General features: G+C 48.7%; 1 protein-coding gene across 2 annotated transcripts in view; it reads right to left on the minus strand.

Moving 5' to 3' along the window:
* LOC116952762 (protein kinase C delta type-like) overlaps positions 1 to 9,928 on the minus strand; it is a 75,371-nt gene extending 65,443 nt beyond the window's left edge. Inside the window, exons 1-2 of one of the 2 annotated variants that reach the window (XM_032972386.2) lie at positions 9,624 to 9,928; positions 4,340 to 4,522 (exon numbers count right to left, since the gene is read on the minus strand). In XM_032972386.2, coding sequence (XP_032828277.1) covers positions 4,340 to 4,457 — 118 coding nt within the window. In that variant the 5' untranslated portion in view covers positions 4,458 to 4,522; positions 9,624 to 9,928. Of the gene's footprint in view, positions 1 to 4,339; positions 4,523 to 4,684; positions 4,888 to 9,623 lie in introns of those variants that run through there. The other variant, XM_076074540.1, reaches the window with a different exon arrangement.
* Between the last annotated feature and the right edge of the window lie 8,185 nt (positions 9,929 to 18,113).

Here is an 18,113-nt window from a genome sequence, read left to right on the forward strand (position 1 = left end):
TCCATCTAAGACCGTGGGTGTCTGCTTGAGTCTATAGGTGTCCATGTAAGACCGTGCGTGTCTGCGTGAGTCTATGGGTGTCCATGTAAGACCGTGCATGTCTGCGTGAGTCTATGGGTGTCCATGTAAGACTGTGGGTGTCTGCATGAGTCTATGGGTGTCCATGTAAGACCGTGCGGTTCTGCGTGAGTCTATGGGTGTCCATGTAAGACCATGCGTGTCTGCGTGAGTCTATGGGTGTCCATGTGGGACCGTGCGTGTCTTCGTGAGTCTATGGGTGTCCATGTAAGCCCGTGCGGTTCTGCGTGAGTCTATGGGTGTCCATGTAAGACCGTGCGTGTCTGCGTGAGTCTATAGGTGTCCATGTAAGACCGTGCGTGTCTTCGTGAGTCTATGGGTGTCCATGTAAGCCCGTGCGTGTCTGCGTGAGTCTATTGGTGTCTATGTAAGACTGTGGGTGTCTGCGTGAGTCTATGGGTGTCCATGTAAGACCGTGCGTGTCTGCGTGAGTCTATGGGTGTCCATGTAAGACCGTGCATGTCTGCATGAGTCTATAGGTATCCATGTAAGACCGTGCGTGTCTTCGTGAGTCTATGGGTGTCCATGTAAGCCGGTGCATGTCTGCGTGAGTCTATGGGTGTCCATGTAAGACTGTGGGTGTCTGCGTGAGTGTATGGGTGTCTATGTAAGACCGTGGCTGTCTGCGTGAGTCTATGGGTGTCCGTTTAAGACCTTGGGTGTCTGCGTGAGTCTATGGGTGTCCTTTAAAGACCGTGGGTGTCTGCGTGAGTATATGGGTTTCCATGTAAGACCGTGGGTGTCTGCATGCGTCTATAGGTTTCCGTGTAAGACCGTGGGTGTCTGCGTGAGTCTATAGGTGTCTATGTAAGAACGTGCGTGTCTGCATGAGTCTATGGGTGTCCATGTAAGACTGTGGGTGTTTGCGTGAGTCTATGGGTGTCCATGTAAGACTGTGCGTGTCTGCGTGAGTCTATGGGTGTCCATGTAAGACCGTGCGTGTCTGCGTGAGTCTATGGGTGTCCATGTAAGACCGTGCATGTCTGCGTGAGTCTATGGGTGTCCATGTAAGACCGTGCATGTCTGCGTGAGTCTATAGGTGTCCATGTAACATCGTGGGTGCCTGCGTGAGTCTATAGGTGTCCATGTAAGACAATGCGTGTCTGCGTGAGTATATAGGTGTCCATGTAAGACCGTGCGTGTCTGCGTGAGTCTATGGGTGTCCATGTAAGACCGTGCGTGTCTGCATGAGTCTATCGGTGTGCATGTAAGACCGTGCGTGTCTGCGTGAGTCTATGGGTGTCCATGTAAGACCGTCCGTGTCTGCGTGAGTCTACGGGTGTCCATGTAAGACCGTGGGTGTCTGCGTGAGTGTATGGGTGTCCATGTAAGACCGTGGTTGTCTTCTTGAGTCTATGGGTGTCCATGTAAGACCGTGCATGTCTGCCTGAGTCTATGGGTGTCCATGTAAGACCGTGGGTGTCTGCGTGAGTCTATAGGTGTCAATGTAACATTGTGGGTGTCTGCGTGAGTCTATAGGTGTCCATGTAAGACAATGCGTGTCTGCGTGAGTATATAGGTGTCCATGTAAGACCGTGCGTGTCTGCCTGAGTCTATGGGTGTCCATGTAAGACCGTGCGTGTCTGCGTGAGTCTATGGGTGTCCATGTAAGACCGTGGGTGTCTGCGTGAGTCTATGGGTGTCCATGTAAGACCGTGCGTGTCTGCATGAATCTATGGGTGTCCATGTAAGACCGTGGGTGTCTGCTTGAGTCTATAGGTGTCCATGTAAGACCGTGCGTGTCTGCGTGAGTCTATGGGTGTCCATGTAAGACCGTGCATGTTTGCGTGAGTCTATGGGTGTCCATGTAACATCGTGGGTGCCTGCGTGAGTCTATAGGTGTCCATGTAAGACAATGCGTGTCTACGTGAGTATATAGGTGTCCATGTAAGACCGTGCGTGTCTTCTTGAGTCTATGGGTGTCCATGTAAGACTGTGCATGTTTGCGTGAGTCTATAGGTGTCCATGTAACATCGTGGGTGCCTGCGTGAGTCTATAGGTGTCCATGTAAGACAATGCATGTCTGCGTGAGTATATAGGTGTCCATGTAAGACCGTGCGTGTCTTCTTGAGTCTATGGGTGTCCATGTAAGACTGTGCGTGTCTGCGTGAGTCTATGGGTGTCCAAGTAAGACCGTGGTTGTCTGCGTGTGTCTATGGGTGTCCATGTAAGACCGTGCGTGTCTGCGTGAGTCTATGGGTGTCCATGTAAGACCGTGCATGTTTGCGTGAGTCTATGGGTGTCCATGTAAGACCGTGCGTGTCTTCTTGAGTCTATGGGTGTCCATGTAAGACCGTGCGTGTCTGCATGAATCTATGGGTGTCCATGTAAGACCGTGGGTGTCTGCTTGAGTCTATAGGTGTCCATGTAAGACCGTGCGTGTCTGCGTGAGTCTATGGGTGTCCATGTAAGACCGTGCATGTTTGCGTGAGTCTATGGGTGTCCATGTAACATCGTGGGTGCCTGCGTGAGTCTATAGGTGTCCATGTAAGACAATGCGTGTCTACGTGAGTATATAGGTGTCCATGTAAGACCGTGCGTGTCTTCTTGAGTCTATGGGTGTCCATGTAAGACTGTGCATGTTTGCGTGAGTCTATAGGTGTCCATGTAACATCGTGGGTGCCTGCGTGAGTCTATAGGTGTCCATGTAAGACAATGCATGTCTGCGTGAGTATATAGGTGTCCATGTAAGACCGTGCGTGTCTTCTTGAGTCTATGGGTGTCCATGTAAGACCGTGCGTGTCTGCATGAATCTATGGGTGTCCATGTAAGACCGTGGGTGTCTGCTTGAGTCTATAGGTGTCCATGTAAGACCGTGCGTGTCTGCGTGAGTCTATGGGTGTCCATGTAAGACCGTGCATGTTTGCGTGAGTCTATGGGTGTCCATGTAACATCGTGGGTGCCTGCGTGAGTCTATAGGTGTCCATGTAAGACAATGCGTGTCTACGTGAGTATATAGGTGTCCATGTAAGACCGTGCGTGTCTTCTTGAGTCTATGGGTGTCCATGTAAGACTGTGCATGTTTGCGTGAGTCTATAGGTGTCCATGTAACATCGTGGGTGCCTGCGTGAGTCTATAGGTGTCCATGTAAGACAATGCATGTCTGCGTGAGTATATAGGTGTCCATGTAAGACCGTGCGTGTCTTCTTGAGTCTATGGGTGTCCATGTAAGACTGTGCGTGTCTGCGTGAGTCTATGGGTGTCCAAGTAAGACCGTGGTTGTCTGCGTGTGTCTATGGGTGTCCATGTAAGACCGTGCGTGTCTGCGTGAGTCTATGGGTGTCCATGTAAGACCGTGGGTGGCTGCGTGAGTCTATGGGTGTCCATGTAAGAGCGTGGGTGTCTGCGTGAGTCTATAGGTGTCCATGTAAGACAATGCGTGTCTGCGTGAGTATGTAAGTGTCCATGTAAGACCGTGCGTGTCTGCGTGAGTCCATGGGTGTCCATGTAAGACCGTGCGTGTCTGCATGAGTCTATGGGTGTCCATGTAAGACTGTGGGTGTCTGCGTGAGTCTATGGGTGTCCATGTAATACCGTGCGTGTCTGCGTGAGTCTATGGATGTCCATGTAAGACCGTGCATGTCTGCGTGAGTCTATAGGTGTCCATGTAAGACAGTGCGTGTCTGCAAGAGTCTATGGGTGTCCATGCAAGACCGTGCGTGTCTGCGTGAGTCTATGGGTGTCCATGTAAGACCGTGGGTGTCTGCGTGAGTCTATGGGTGTCCATGTAAGACCGTGGGAATCTGCGTGAGTCTTTGGGTGTCCATGTAAGACCGTGGGTGTATACGTGAGTCTATGGGTGTCCATGTAAGACCGTGGGTGTCTGCGTGAGTCTATAGGTGTCCATGTAAGACCGTAGGTGTCTGCGTGAGTCTATGGGTGTCCATGTAAGACCGTGCGTGTCTGCGTGAGTCTATGGGTGTCCATGTAAGACCGTGCGTGTCTGCGTGAGTCTATGGGTGTCCATGTAAGACCGTGCGTGTCTGCGTGAGTCTATGGATGTCCATGTAAGACCGTGGGTGTCTGCATTGATCTATGGACGTCCGTGTAAGACCGTGCGTGTCTGCGTGAGTCTATGGGTGTCCATGTAAGACTGTGGGTGTCTGTATGGATCTATGGACGTCCGTGTAAGATCCTGCGTGTCTGCGTGAGTCTATGGGTGTCCATGTAAGACCGTGGGTGTCTGCGTGAGTCTATGAACGTCCGTGTAATACCGTCGGTGTCTGCGTGAGTCAATGGGTGTCCATGTAAGAGCACTGACCATTGGGCACGGCCTGGCGGATGTTGACGGCGCAGTACGGCTGGGCCGAGGAGGCCTCCGGGCGAGACATGCGACAGCCATCACACGTGAGGAAGCTGATGCGGAGCAGAAGCGCCATCGCTCCCTCCCCTCTGCCTACACTTCCCCCTCCTCCTCTGGGTTCCACAGGTCTCAAGCCAGCACCTGTTTGGATACATCATCATGTTGCGTGTAGCGTCGTATTGACAAGTCTCGATTATTTGTAACTCACTACTCTACAGGACTTCTGGCAAAAAAAACATTTCCATGCTGCAGCATGTACACAATTCTCTGGGACGTGTCGTGACCGGTACTGCAAGATCTGACCGTGTCCATCCAGTTGCTCGCTGAGCTGCGTTGGCTTCCCGTTGCCGAACGTGTACGTTGCTATAAGGCCGCGCTCATTACACACAAAGTGCTTGCAACAAATGAACCACGATACCTCCCTGATCTCGTCAAGGAACATAAACCATCATCACGCGAACTCCGCTCATCGACACAGCAACGGATTTTGGCTGGAAATCGAATAAAGACCGCATCGCGTCACCGCATCGCGCACTTTTATATGAGCTTCTGCGGCCGTCTGGAACGTTCTTCCTTCTGATATTAGAAAGCCACTGGAGCAATGTACTTGAACATCATATATATTTACAAACATTTCTTTAGAACTGCTTGTTGTGTTAGGTTTGTTGTCCATCCCCCTCACCTCCGAGTAGTGTGGATGGCTACGTACGGTGCGAAATAAGTTCAAGATACATACGTCACCAATGTTAATCCACTGCTGGATGAAGGCCTCTTTTCCCAAGCCACCACCACTAACTTGCGATGTAACAACCCACCCGCAGATACTCTGCACACCATGGAACTGGTTTCATCGCTCCATCTCCTCGCATTCCATTCCTCGGCTGCTGTTCCCTTAGCGGGTGTCGCGGTGGCTAGGAGATGTTAACTATCTCGCCTGGTATACAGGAGCACGTGGGTTCAATCCCCGACCCTGACGCCTATTGTATATTTGGAGTCTGTGTGTGTCTCTCTCCTCGTGGTCGCGTGGATTTTTCTCCGTGTCCTCAGGATTTTCCCTCCATATTTAAAAACAGGCATTTAGAGTATTTGGTTACTAGAAAATATCCAGGTGATGATGATCAGCCGCCACTTCATTGAGCTATCATTTGTGATGGCCAGGTCGCTTCTGGAAACGAGCTGTACAGCTCAGTGGGCTTTACCTGGTAAAATATAACATGGTTTAATAGTTTCTAGTCATTTGGATCGCCATCCATTCTAAACGATGCGCCTCCTGTCCACGCCTCACTCGCATCCCTTCACAGTTTGTACGATGTAATGAATCAGCACGTGCTCTCTGATCCGGGTGTTCCTCTGTTTATCAGTGTAGATCTAACGCATATACTGTAAAGATATTCACTCATATGGATACAAACATCTAATATGGTGTCGGGTGCAAGTGCTGATTCGGCCCAGGACCGGTTCAGATAATCGTCGCTGGTGTTGGTCGTGAGTGGGACTCGAACTCGGGTAGCGAGGTTCGTAGCGCAGCACGCTAACCGCTACACTATCACTCCCAAACATGCACATACAAGACAAAGATCTCCCTATAGCCTTAACATACTGTTGGGGAAAGTGCTGTTAGCGAGTAGCACCTTGACTTAAAGCTTTCGTGATTGCAGGAATTCATATTCTTTGGGTCTTTCGGTAAAGTCACGTAGATAGGTTCATAGAAAATTTAAAAAAATACGACTTTCGATCACAACACAAGCGGTCGTCATCAGGAGGCAAAAAGAGTGCCTCAGCAGCTTTCCTCATTTTTCCTCCTGATGACGATCGCGTGTGCTGTGATCGAAACGTCGTAGTTTTTTGTTATTTTCTTTGAACCTTTCTACGTGCCTTTACGGAAAGACCCAAAGAATACGAGCAGCACGTATTAAGGCCGGCACGGCACACGGGGGGGGGGGGGGTGGTGAGTGATCAGCACCACGCCCGGCCGTCTTTGCCTAGTGTCAATGTTTACTACACACAGCACCAGGTTACTCATACAGCACTGACACACACAACAGCCGCTATTCGCCATGAATGGCGATAACGTCAGCATGGCGCTTGTGCCAGGATAGGTCCACTTTCATGCCACGTGAAGTGTCAAAGGCTCAATGGCAGGTCATCGGAAAGCCCCCAGGTGCCATGGGTTCATTGACTGAGGTTACTGGCAGTTGCACCACCAGCTGTGCCCCCTCCTGTGCCAGCCTGCTGCGTTTTAACCACCCGTCACTCCGCTCATTGCTGTGAGCGTCGCTCCTCCGCTCTCCGTTGCTGGAGGTCGACTGCCTCCAACTGCCCAGCAGCGTCCGTCACGAGCCTCCTCCACAGAGGCCGATTTTTGGCACCGCTGGTACCAGTCATCGGCAAGTCCACTCAGCTCCACATCCTCCTGTACCGCGTCAGCTCCATTTCTTCTCTAGCCCGTGTCGCGTTCGTGTAGCCCCCTCTATCCGGCCAAACAGACGGACCTTGGTCATGCGGTGGCTGGGCATGCGGGCTACGTAAAGTTTCTGTGAGCTCCTCACAATGTGATCCAGTCTGGTAAAACCCAGAGGTGACGTGGGGTGGACTTTATCTACCAGAGGATTGACCACAGCAGCAGATTGAGCATGGCTGACTATGATGCACATATTATAATAAAATTCCAGCAGATTAAATCTATGTGTTAGCCCATTGATCACTCAGATATTTACTCTAGCTGGTGCTGCTGCACAAGCACAAAGAACAACACAACTCACTCTACCTTTCCGGAATTTATGTATCGTGAAGAAAGACCATTGCCCGAAACGTCACCTGTTATATACTCTGATATTTTTTAGGCCAGTGTTATTGGCGAATGTCTTGCGTTTTCAATCTGATCAGCAGCCTTTGTTTGAGCAAAAACCCATTGGCCGGTTTCGACACTATATTATTTAGATTGTTTGGCTGCTGCTATCAACGTCCACATGTTAAGCCACTTTGTTGAGCCATCATTTGTGGCCAGGTCGCTTCGGAAAAAAAGAAGCTAATAGTTCCGTGAGCTTCAGCTGAAAAATAAAAAAAAGTTGTTTGCCTTCTTTGGTTCTTTCGGTAAAGTCATGTAGAATGAGAATAAAATAATAAAATAAAATTACACAATAAAATTCTCACGACGTTTCGGCCACAACACAAGTGGCCTTCTTCAGGTGAAAGGAACAAACCTGTCGGGACGACAAGAGCTTCAATGAACGTTGTTAAGATTCGTAGCGTCTTTTAAGCTGATTTAGAGAAGTGAGGCACCTTGACAAAGGGGTTTACATACCAAACAGGAGAATTTAGCATTGAAATAGCTGAGGGATTAGCTTGTGACTGGTCGCAGAAATGGCTATGTTAAAGTCAAAGCCTACACATCCACAGAGGCACCTAGTACAAATCAAACAGGAGAATTTAGCATTGAAATAGCTGTTTGATTTGTACTAGGTGCCTCTGTGGATGTGTAGGCTTTGACTTTAACATAGCCATTTCTGTGACCAGTCACAAGCTAATCCCTCAGCTGTGGCAATGCTAAATTATCCTGTTTGGTATGTAAACCCCTTTGTCAAGGTGCCTCACTTCTCTAAACCAGCTTAAAAGACGCTACTAATTATAACAACGTTCATTGAAGCTCTGTCGTCCCGACAGGTTTGTTCCTTTCACCTGAAGAAGGCCACTTGTGTTGTGGCCGAAACGTCGTGAGAATTTTATTGTTATTTTATTTTATTATTTTATTCTCATTCTACGTGACTTTACCGAAAGCACCAAAGAAGATGAATCCTTGCAGTCACGAAAGCTTTAAATCGAAACATGTTTGATTTTATTTGTATATATTGTTTAGTGATGCTTTCTATGCTTTGCGCTCCTATCGTGCCTTTGTATTATTTGTTGTTGTAACGTTTTGCCCTCCTGCTCCAACTCGACATTTGTGAAAAAGAGCTTTATAGCTCATCGGATTCCTCCTGCAGCATAAATAAACATTCTGATTCTGATGAGTGTCGTCTCATCAGGAGAGTCGGGTTTGTTGAAAAAAACGCTGACCAGAAGGTGTCGAAAAGGGCCCTGCTCATGGACCATGGGGCTCAGTCAATGCTAACATCAATGCCAGTGAGTTTGCGTACGCTTGTTGTACGGCACTATACAAATATCTATTGAGCCGGCTGATTAATTTGCAGGTGTACCCCGCTACACTTAAAACAGAAGGTATGCATTCTACCTTCAACAATAAACATATACATTGAAAACTTCTGCGTGTCTAATGATGCTCTAGAAGGGCTAGAGAGCTGAGTGAGTGATGTGAACTCTAATGATGCTCTAGAAGGGCTAGAGAGCTGAGTGATGTGACATCTAATGATGCTCTAGAAGGGCTAGAGAGCTGAGTGAGTGATGTGAACTCTAATGATGCTCTAGAAGGGCTAGAGAGCTGAGTGAGTGATGTTAACTCTAATGATGCTCTACAAGGGCTAGAGAGCTGAGTGAGTGATGTGAACTCTAATGATGCTATATAAGGGCTAGAGCGGTGAGTCAACGAGTTTAACGCTGCCATCCATAATATATGGAGCAGTGCCATCACACAACACAGTATTTAAACACGTGTTGAGAAAAAGAGTAATTAGAGTCATTAAAGGGTCAAAATGGCACTCATCAATGATGCATCTCTGCCACATGTCACATCACTTTCCTCTCTCTGCTTCTTCCCTCTCACTGCTGCACTCCGGAATTCCCTCCTCCCATCACCAACATCAGCGTCTCTTATCCTCTCCAAAGGCTATAATAATAAAAACTCGCTCCATTCAAGAACCCAGTTATTTTGAACTAAACTATATATTTTTATTTTACCAGGTAAGGCCCACTGAGCTATACTGCTCTTTTCAGAAGCCACCCGGCCACGAATGATAGCTCAACGAATAAGCTTATCATCATCACGTGGAAATGTATCGCAGCCAAATACTCTACACGCATGATATTGATTCTAAATGTGGAGGGAAAAACCGGATAACCCGGAGAAAACTCCACGCGTCCACCACGGGGAGAGAGAGACAGACGTGAGGTTCGGAATCGAATCCACGTCCTCCTGTATACCTTGCGAGGTGGTTAACATCTCGCTTCCCTGGCGCTGTAAACTTGATGGGTGCTCTTTGTTGCTGGCCGCTCGACGTTTGGAGCCTTCGCGTGGCTCCTCATGCTGAGCAGAATTTTAAGGAACAAGAGGGGGACTCGGACTCACCTGGATCACTCGGCTGGGTGTTGTCGCCTTCTGTCAAGAGCAGCTCCCGTGTCCCGCGGAGCGTGGTGGTTCGTCTTGCTGCTGCTGTTGTTGTTGCTGTCAAGGAAGAGACTTGAGGCTAGTAGCAAGCTATAGCTGCTGCTGTTGTTGTGTAATAGAGGACGAGATGAGAGAGTCCACTTGTCGCTGTCCACGAGTCACACTCGGCCGAGTCCCGCTCTGATCGTCATCGCTCCATGGGCTTGGAGAGCTCTCGCGTGGGCTGGCACACACATACACACGTACACACATACACACACATACACGCATACACACACACATACACACGTACACACATACACACACACATACACACGTACACACATACACACATACAAACACATACACACACAACTACACACATACACACGTACACACATACAAACACATATACACACATACACACGTACACACATACACACACATACAAACACATATACACACATACAAACACATATACACACATATACACACATATACACACATACACACGTACACACATACACACATACAAACACATACACACACATACAAACACATACACACACATACAAACACATACCTCACGTACACACATATACAAACACATACACACACATATACACACATACACACACATACACACACACATATACACACACATATACACACATACACACACATATACACACATACACACACATATACACACATATACACACATACACACACATATACACACATACACACACATATACACACATATACACACATACAAACACATACAAACACATACACACGTACACAAATGCACTGACATACACACACGTACACACACACACATACAAACACATACACACGTGCACACATACACACAAATACAAACACATACGCACATACACACACATACTGACGTACACACACGTACACACACGTACACACACGTACACACACGTACACACACACATACAAACATATACAACAAAGATCCCCCATATAGCCTTAACAGACTGTAGGGGCAAGTGCTGTTAGCGAGCACCTATGAAGGCCGGAACGGTACACGAGGGGGTGGGTGGCCAGCACCACGCCCGACCGCCTTTGTCTCCCTAGTGGCAATGTTTACACACCGCGCCAGGTACTCATTTGAGGCTGAGTGGACCTAGGGGAGGCCCGGGACCGGTTCAGATAATCGTCACTGGTGTTGGCCGTGAGCGGGAATCGAACCCGGGTCGCCAGGTTCATAGCGCAGCGCGCTAACCGCTACACTATCGCTCCCCACAACAAACATATACACACACATATACACACACATACACACGTGCACACATACACACAAATACAAACACATACGCACATACACACACATACTGACATACACACACGTACACACACATACAAACACATATACACACACATACAAACACATACGCACATATACACACATACTGACATACACACACGTACACACACGTACACACATACACACACACATACAAACACATACACACATATGCACACGTACACACATATACACGTACACACATACACACACATAAACATACAACCACATACACACACGTACACATACGTACACACAAAAAGATCCCCCGTATAGCCTTAACAGACTGGAGGGGCAAGTGCTGTTAGCGAGCACCTATGAAGGCCGGAACGGTACACGAGGGGGTGGGTGGCCAGCACCACGCCCGGCCGCCTTTGTCTCCCCCGTGGCGATGTTTACACACCGCACCAGGTACTCATTTCAGGCTGCGTCGACCTATATACACACACATATACACAAACACATACACACATATAAACACATATACACACGTACACACACGTACAACAACAACCGCCATTCACCACTAAGTGGCGGTGACGTCACCACGACGCTAATGCCAAGCTATGTGCACATTGAGGCCACTTGAAATGTCGAACGCCCGCTGGCACGAGGTCACGGGGCAGACCCAGGTGCCACGGGTCGACCGACTGAGACGACTAGCTGATACACCACCTGTGCCCCCTACTGTACCAACTTGTTGTGCTTTAGCCACCCGGCGCTAAGCTCGTTGTTGTGAGCGTCGCTCCTCCGCCCTCCGTTGTTGTTGGAGGGCGACTGCCTCCAACTGCCTAGTAGCGTCCTTCACGAGCTTCCTTCACAGAGGCCGATTCTGAAACCGCAGGTACCAGTCATCGGCAAGTCCACTCAGCTCCACATCCTCCTGTACCACATCACTCAATCTCTTCTCTAGCCCGTGCCGCGCCCGTTTAGCCCATCGATCCGGCCAAACAAAAGCTGTTTAGGCATGCGGTGGCTGGGAATGCGGGCTACATGACCCAGCCAATGCATACCTTGCCTGCCGGAGGAGCTCACCGATGGGACTTTGTCCAGATCTTTCAAGGATATGTGAGCTCCTCACACAATCCAGCCTGGTTAAATCCAGGATGGATCGTAGGCAGGCCAGCCTAAATGCTTCTAACCAGCGAAGATGTTCCATTAGGGGGGTCCACGTTTCGCGAGCATAGAGAAGGGAGGGCATGACTGCCGAAAAGACCTGAAGCTTCTTGCGGAGCGACAGACCAGGTAGCTTCCACACAGCGTTACGCAACCGATGAAATGATAATACTGCTCGACTAATTCGGAGTGAGACCTCTGCTGTCAAACCGAAGCCGGTCATGAGCACACTTCCCAGGTATGTTAAACTCTCCACTCTCTCCACAACTGCCCCATCACCAATTAGTGATTTGTGGGGGTGGAGGGTCCGATTGTACAAAATACCCAGGCAGGTGCTGAGTTTTGGTGGGGCTGATGGTAAGTCCCCACCTCTTAGCGGCAAGCTGCAGGTTCAGCAGCAGCGGCATACATAACATGGTTGAGCAATAGGGAGCCATCCCTTGACCGCACCCGGGCATCGATCGGCCTCCCATTGTATCTGTACCAGATGGAAATTCTTCCAGTACAGCTATGGAAGGCTTCACGAACTACTTGGTCGAAAAATATGTTAAATAATGTGCGAGCCAGAGGAAATCCCTGTCGCATCCCAAAGTGAACAGGGAATGGCTCTGGCTCCCGGTCACTTAGTTTTACCCGGGCCCGCTCACCATGATGAAGATCCTTAAGGAGCGTGAGCAGAGGGTCAGGGACTCTGAAAGCACGAAGAACAACCCGGAGCCCAGCCCTACTGATGGTATCATAGGCCGTGACCAGGTCAATTAAGCAGAGATGTAGGTCCTGTTGGAATTCCCTACACTTCTGCTGTAGCAGACGGACAGAAAATATGCCATCTGTGCAGGACCAACCTTTCCTGAAACCACATTGGGGCTCCACAAGCCTCTCGTCAGCATGCCTGGCAAGGCGATGTTGAATAATCCTTACCAGGACCTTTCCCGACACACTGAGGAGTGAGATACCCCTTTTGTTGTTACAGTCTATGCCGTCCCCCTTCTTAAAGAGGAGGACCACCATGGCATCCTTCCAATCCTGTGGAACCCGTTCAGTGGTCCAGACTTGTTATGATGTCATGTAGGGCAGTTTGTGCACAAACGCCACCCTCCCTCAGCATTTCGCTTGGGAGATTAGTTCTGCCCAGTGCCTTTCCTGATCTCAGGCTTTGGATCACCTTCAGTACTTCCTCGACAGATGGCACCTTAGCCAGCCACTCACAGGGGGTGACTTTTTCTTCCAATATTTGAGACATTGCAGCCTCAGCAGGGTCATCCCCACTTTGTCCCACAATGTTTTCCAGGCTTAGGGATTTCCCCTCCCCCAGGACCTCACAGAAATGCTCAGCAAATCTGAAAACTTGTGCCTGGTGGTCAGAGATTGGATCACCGTTCTTTCTTCTAATTATGGTTATACAGTAGGTGTGGCTCTGCAGGTTGTTATTTTTGATGGCATTAAAGAGTGATTTAGGCAGACTCCATCTCCTCAGCAACCCGCGACCACCAACCATCCTTGCAGCACCTCATGGCTCTCCGATCCTCTTAGTGAAGACTGCGGTAAGCCTCCTCATTCTCCGACGTGGGATGCTGTAGACGATGAGAGTGGGCCTGTCGCTTTTTCTCATCCAGCCCGAACACCTCCTCTATCAGCCAGGGTCCCTGAGGAAGTCTGGACCGTGTACCCAAAGCAGCCATTGCAACTGCATGGCCACAGTCCTAAACCTCGCCCATTTTCCCTCGACATCAGGAGGAGTCGAGGACGATGCCAACCCCAGCCACAAGCGATGATGAAATTCTTGCTTGCAACTTTCATGAACTAGTTGAGACCATGCCATTATGGGTTTTAATGCAGTCCTGTGTGTCCATCCACTACCAGAGTGGAAAAATGGCAGGCACATCTTACAGATGACAAGTCGATGGTCAGTGGGCAGATCAGCTCCACGGTAGGTGCTGGTGGCAAGGACATGGGTCCACATCCACTGTTCTGTTACTATGTAGTCCAGCAGATGTTCTTGCTTGGACCCGGTATGCATCCATGATGTTGTGTGGATGCGCCGATGCCGGAACAGCATGTTGGTAATTACAAGCCCATGGGCTGCACAAAAATCTACCAGCCTTCTACCGTTGTTATTGAGCTGATCTGACCCATGTCTTCCAATCACTCCAGACCAGGTGCTAGCATCATGACCAACTAGGGCATTGAAGTCACCCAACAAGATGACTCTATCCCGAGGGGCCACTTTAGCCAGCACCTGTGACAGGAGGTCATAGGAGGCATCTCACTCATCAGCCTTGCCTGCATCCCTCCACGGATGTTCTTCTTAGGTGGGGGCATAAGTAACCACGACCACTACTCCTCACCTCTGGTTGATGGGAAGGCGAGCCCAAAGTAGCCTGGGGCTTACAGCTTTCCACACCTCACCGCCACACTCCCACACCCCCTTCAATCTCTTGTTCAGAAGAAGAGCCACTCCTTGTTGTTTGGCAGTCTCCTGCCCCGAGTAGAGGACTGTCCACCCCTCATGGTGGCAGGAGCCAGAACGGGTCCACCGGACCGCCTGAATACCACAGAGATCCAGGCGATACCAATCCAGCTCCCGACAGATGAGTGGCAGCCTCTCCTCCGCAGTGAGCATTCGAACATTCCACGTGGCCATCCGAAGTGGCTTTTTGTTGTTTTTGGAGGAGCACTGTGGGTAAGGATTCAGTCTCCTGGCTCCACCAAATGGGCTTTGGCCAGGAGACGTCATAGACGCCTGTCCCCCTGGGGCCTCCGTCATAAGCTTATACATTTTTTACATCCTAGTTTAGTGGTATCCATAATAGAGGTTTTTTTGTTAGATCGCGTAAATATATATGTCATTATAACCCGCCACCACCCGACAGAGCCAACTAGTGAGGGTTGTCACGTAAACAGAACATGCCAATTTGTCACTAGTACAGCACACCGGTGTGTTGGAGAGCCAAGCCACAACATTGACAATCTGAGTACGACGTTTCGCCAGTAATTACAATTAGCTTCACCAGGTGACAACCAGATTTGTGGAGAAGTCTTCCTGTTTCGTTCCTTATATAGAGGTGTAGATGTGTTGACCACGCAGCTGCGCTCTTGCACAATGTGGGAGGGGGGGGGGGGTTACTGAGGCAATGTACATTATGCATGTGTAGTGGCAATGTGACAACAGAGACGGTTGAACGTGAGGCAACACGTATTTATTAACTCTTAGCCGCTACAGATAAATACTTGAAGAGGTAACGGCCTCTTCACCCGTTCTCTCAGGGGAAGTATCCCCCAAGCTAACTCCCCAAGCTAACTCGCTTACTCCCACCTATATAACAGCCCTCCTCTCAAGGAGACCACCTGACCTGGCCCAGCCAAGGCACAGGTCCCGACCACCAGCCACGCGAATCCGGCCTTTACAAGGACATTGGCCTTCGCGGCTCTGGGGTAGCACCACTGGCTTGCTCTGGCAGCGACCCAGAGGAGTTGCAGGGACTAGCTAGCTGTTCTTCGGTCTTCAACTGGTTCTTCTTCTTGACCTGTTCCAACTGCCCCCTCGTTCTCAAGTTCCCGCCTTTTATACGATTTCCCCCTGAGGGGCGGGGGTTCTGTGGGATCCCAGCACCACACCCCCCTCCCCTCGAGAGGGGCGTGTTCTGTGGGATCGTAGCACCACATCCCCCCCTCCTTTCGAGAGGGACCCCGGCTAGGGGTGTGTCACAACCGCCCCGCACAGGTAAGTAATGGGAGTTAACCGGAGTTGGTGTGTGCGCGCTCCAATACCACCACCACACATGTGCATTATGCGAGCCCTTTGAACTTGTCCAAGGGCATCAAACCACCAAGACTGTATGGGCTATCAAAAATTCACAAACCTGCTGTCCCATTAACACCCATAGTTAGTACAATAGGCTCTGCCTCGTACAAATTAGCACAATACATAATGAAACAAATACAGCCCTACATCGGTAGAACCTCTTCGTTCATAAAAACTCTGAACAACTCGTAAGTTTAATTAAATATAAGCTTAACCCTAATGATATTCTCGTAAGTTTTGATGTGACCTCTCTGTTCACGAGGGTCCCGGTCAACGAGTCAATTTAATTACTGCACACTCTGGTATCGAACAAAGTTTTAGCTGAACACTGTCTAAAGAACACTTACTTCTTGTGGCAAGGTAACTTCTATAAACAAAAGGAAGGAGCAGCAATGGGCTCTCCTTTGTCTCCTGTGATAGCGAACTTGTACATGGAAGATTTTGAAACAAAAGCAATAGCTTCAAGCACACTAAAACCATCTGCTTGGTTTAGATATGTGGATGACACATTGGTGGTCTGGCCACACGGCAAATATACACTGAACGCATTTCTAAATCATCTCAACTCGCAAAACCCATCCATCCAGTTCACCGTGGAAGTGGAAGCTGACAGAACTCTACCATTTCTGGATATTCTGCTCGGACGGGGTAGAAATGGTAAAATAACACTCAGTGTTTACCGAAAGAAAACGCATAATGACGCCTATCTGAATGCAGTCACACCATCACCCCACCCATAAATCTGCTCTTATCAAGACGCTCATTCATCGAGCTAAGAAAGTGTCAGATGGTGACAGTCTGAGAAGTGAAATTCAACATGTTAAAGAAGCGCTGCAAATGAACGGTTGCAATGATGCACAAATCAACAGGGTATTTGAATACCAAAACCAAACAAAATAACAAAAGCATTAAAACTGCCCAAGTAATAAAAAAATCAAAATACCGTAGATTGTGGGAGTAACTGAAAAACTAGCCAGATGTTTGGAAAAACAAAACATCCTGGTCAGATTTGGCATGGTACATAAAATACAGAAATTCATATCTGGTACAAAAGATGTCTTACTGAAGCTATCAACAGAAGGTGTGTGCAGGATTAACTGCACGTGTGGTAAATGTTATGTTGGGCAAACAGGATGAATGATCAGCATTAGACTAAAAGAACATCAGAGATATATAAAATTCTCACAAATGCAACTGTCAGCAGTAGCAGAACACGCGTGCCAACAAGGACACTCAATTGATGTTGATAATGTTGAAGTTTTGTACAAAACTAGCTACTACTGGCCAAGACAAATTAGATAATCTATCGAAATTGAAAGAAATCAAAATGACCTTAACCATTTGGATAGCTACCGCCTTAGTGCTGCGTGAGACACTTAGACTATGCTCATCTCCAAACCTCTATAAACAGTTTGCCTTTAGAGGCTAACCCCCCTTTTCATGATGACGACCGCTTGTGTTGCGATCGGAACGTAATGGCTTTTTTATTTTTGTATTTTTCAGGCTACAGTCTACACTATAGACTGCCAGTACACTCACCAAACTTAATAACCAGGCTACAGTCTACATTATAGACTTCCAGTACACTCACTTCGATTAAGAACCAGGCTACAGTATTATTTTTATTTTTTAATTTTTATTAACTTTATTTTTTATTATTCCTTTTCTATCTACGTGACTTTACCGAAAGAACCAAAGAACATCAAATAATACATTATTTAAATGCATGCCTATGGAGTGACATAGAATTAGCTATGTAGCAGCATAGCGCTGGCTGTTGGTGGGGAAGGGGATCTGCAGCTTACATCAGCTCTTACAGCAGCAGGCCAGGTGATAGACCAGAGGGGGATTTAGGGGAAAGGTCATGGAAGGGACACACCAGGAACCCGCGGGTAGGTTCTAGAAAGGGGGCGTGGCCGGGGGCGGAGCCAGGCCATGCTGACAGCATAAGAGGGGCCCCGAGAGGGGACCTCGGGACTGTCGCTTGTAGTGGGATCCCCGTCACGCTGCTGGATTCTTCACCATCTCGGCGTCGCCAGTCAGGCAGTCTACCAACTGTCCTGACATGGGAACCGTAGTCGACTATAGACGGCTTATTTGGAAGTGTTAACCCGTTGGTGCGTGTTAATAAACAGAGTGCCTCCAACTCTTAGTGTCTCCGATTCAGTCTCAACACCTACTGTATAAAGGGCACCATACTTCAATAAGGATT

This window comes from Petromyzon marinus, chromosome 48, assembly GCF_048934315.1.
Source record: "Petromyzon marinus isolate PM22_M1 ecotype Great Lakes invasive population chromosome 48, UKy_Petmar_22M1.pri1.0, whole genome shotgun sequence".
NCBI classification, from domain to species: domain Eukaryota; kingdom Metazoa; phylum Chordata; class Hyperoartia; order Petromyzontiformes; family Petromyzontidae; genus Petromyzon; species Petromyzon marinus.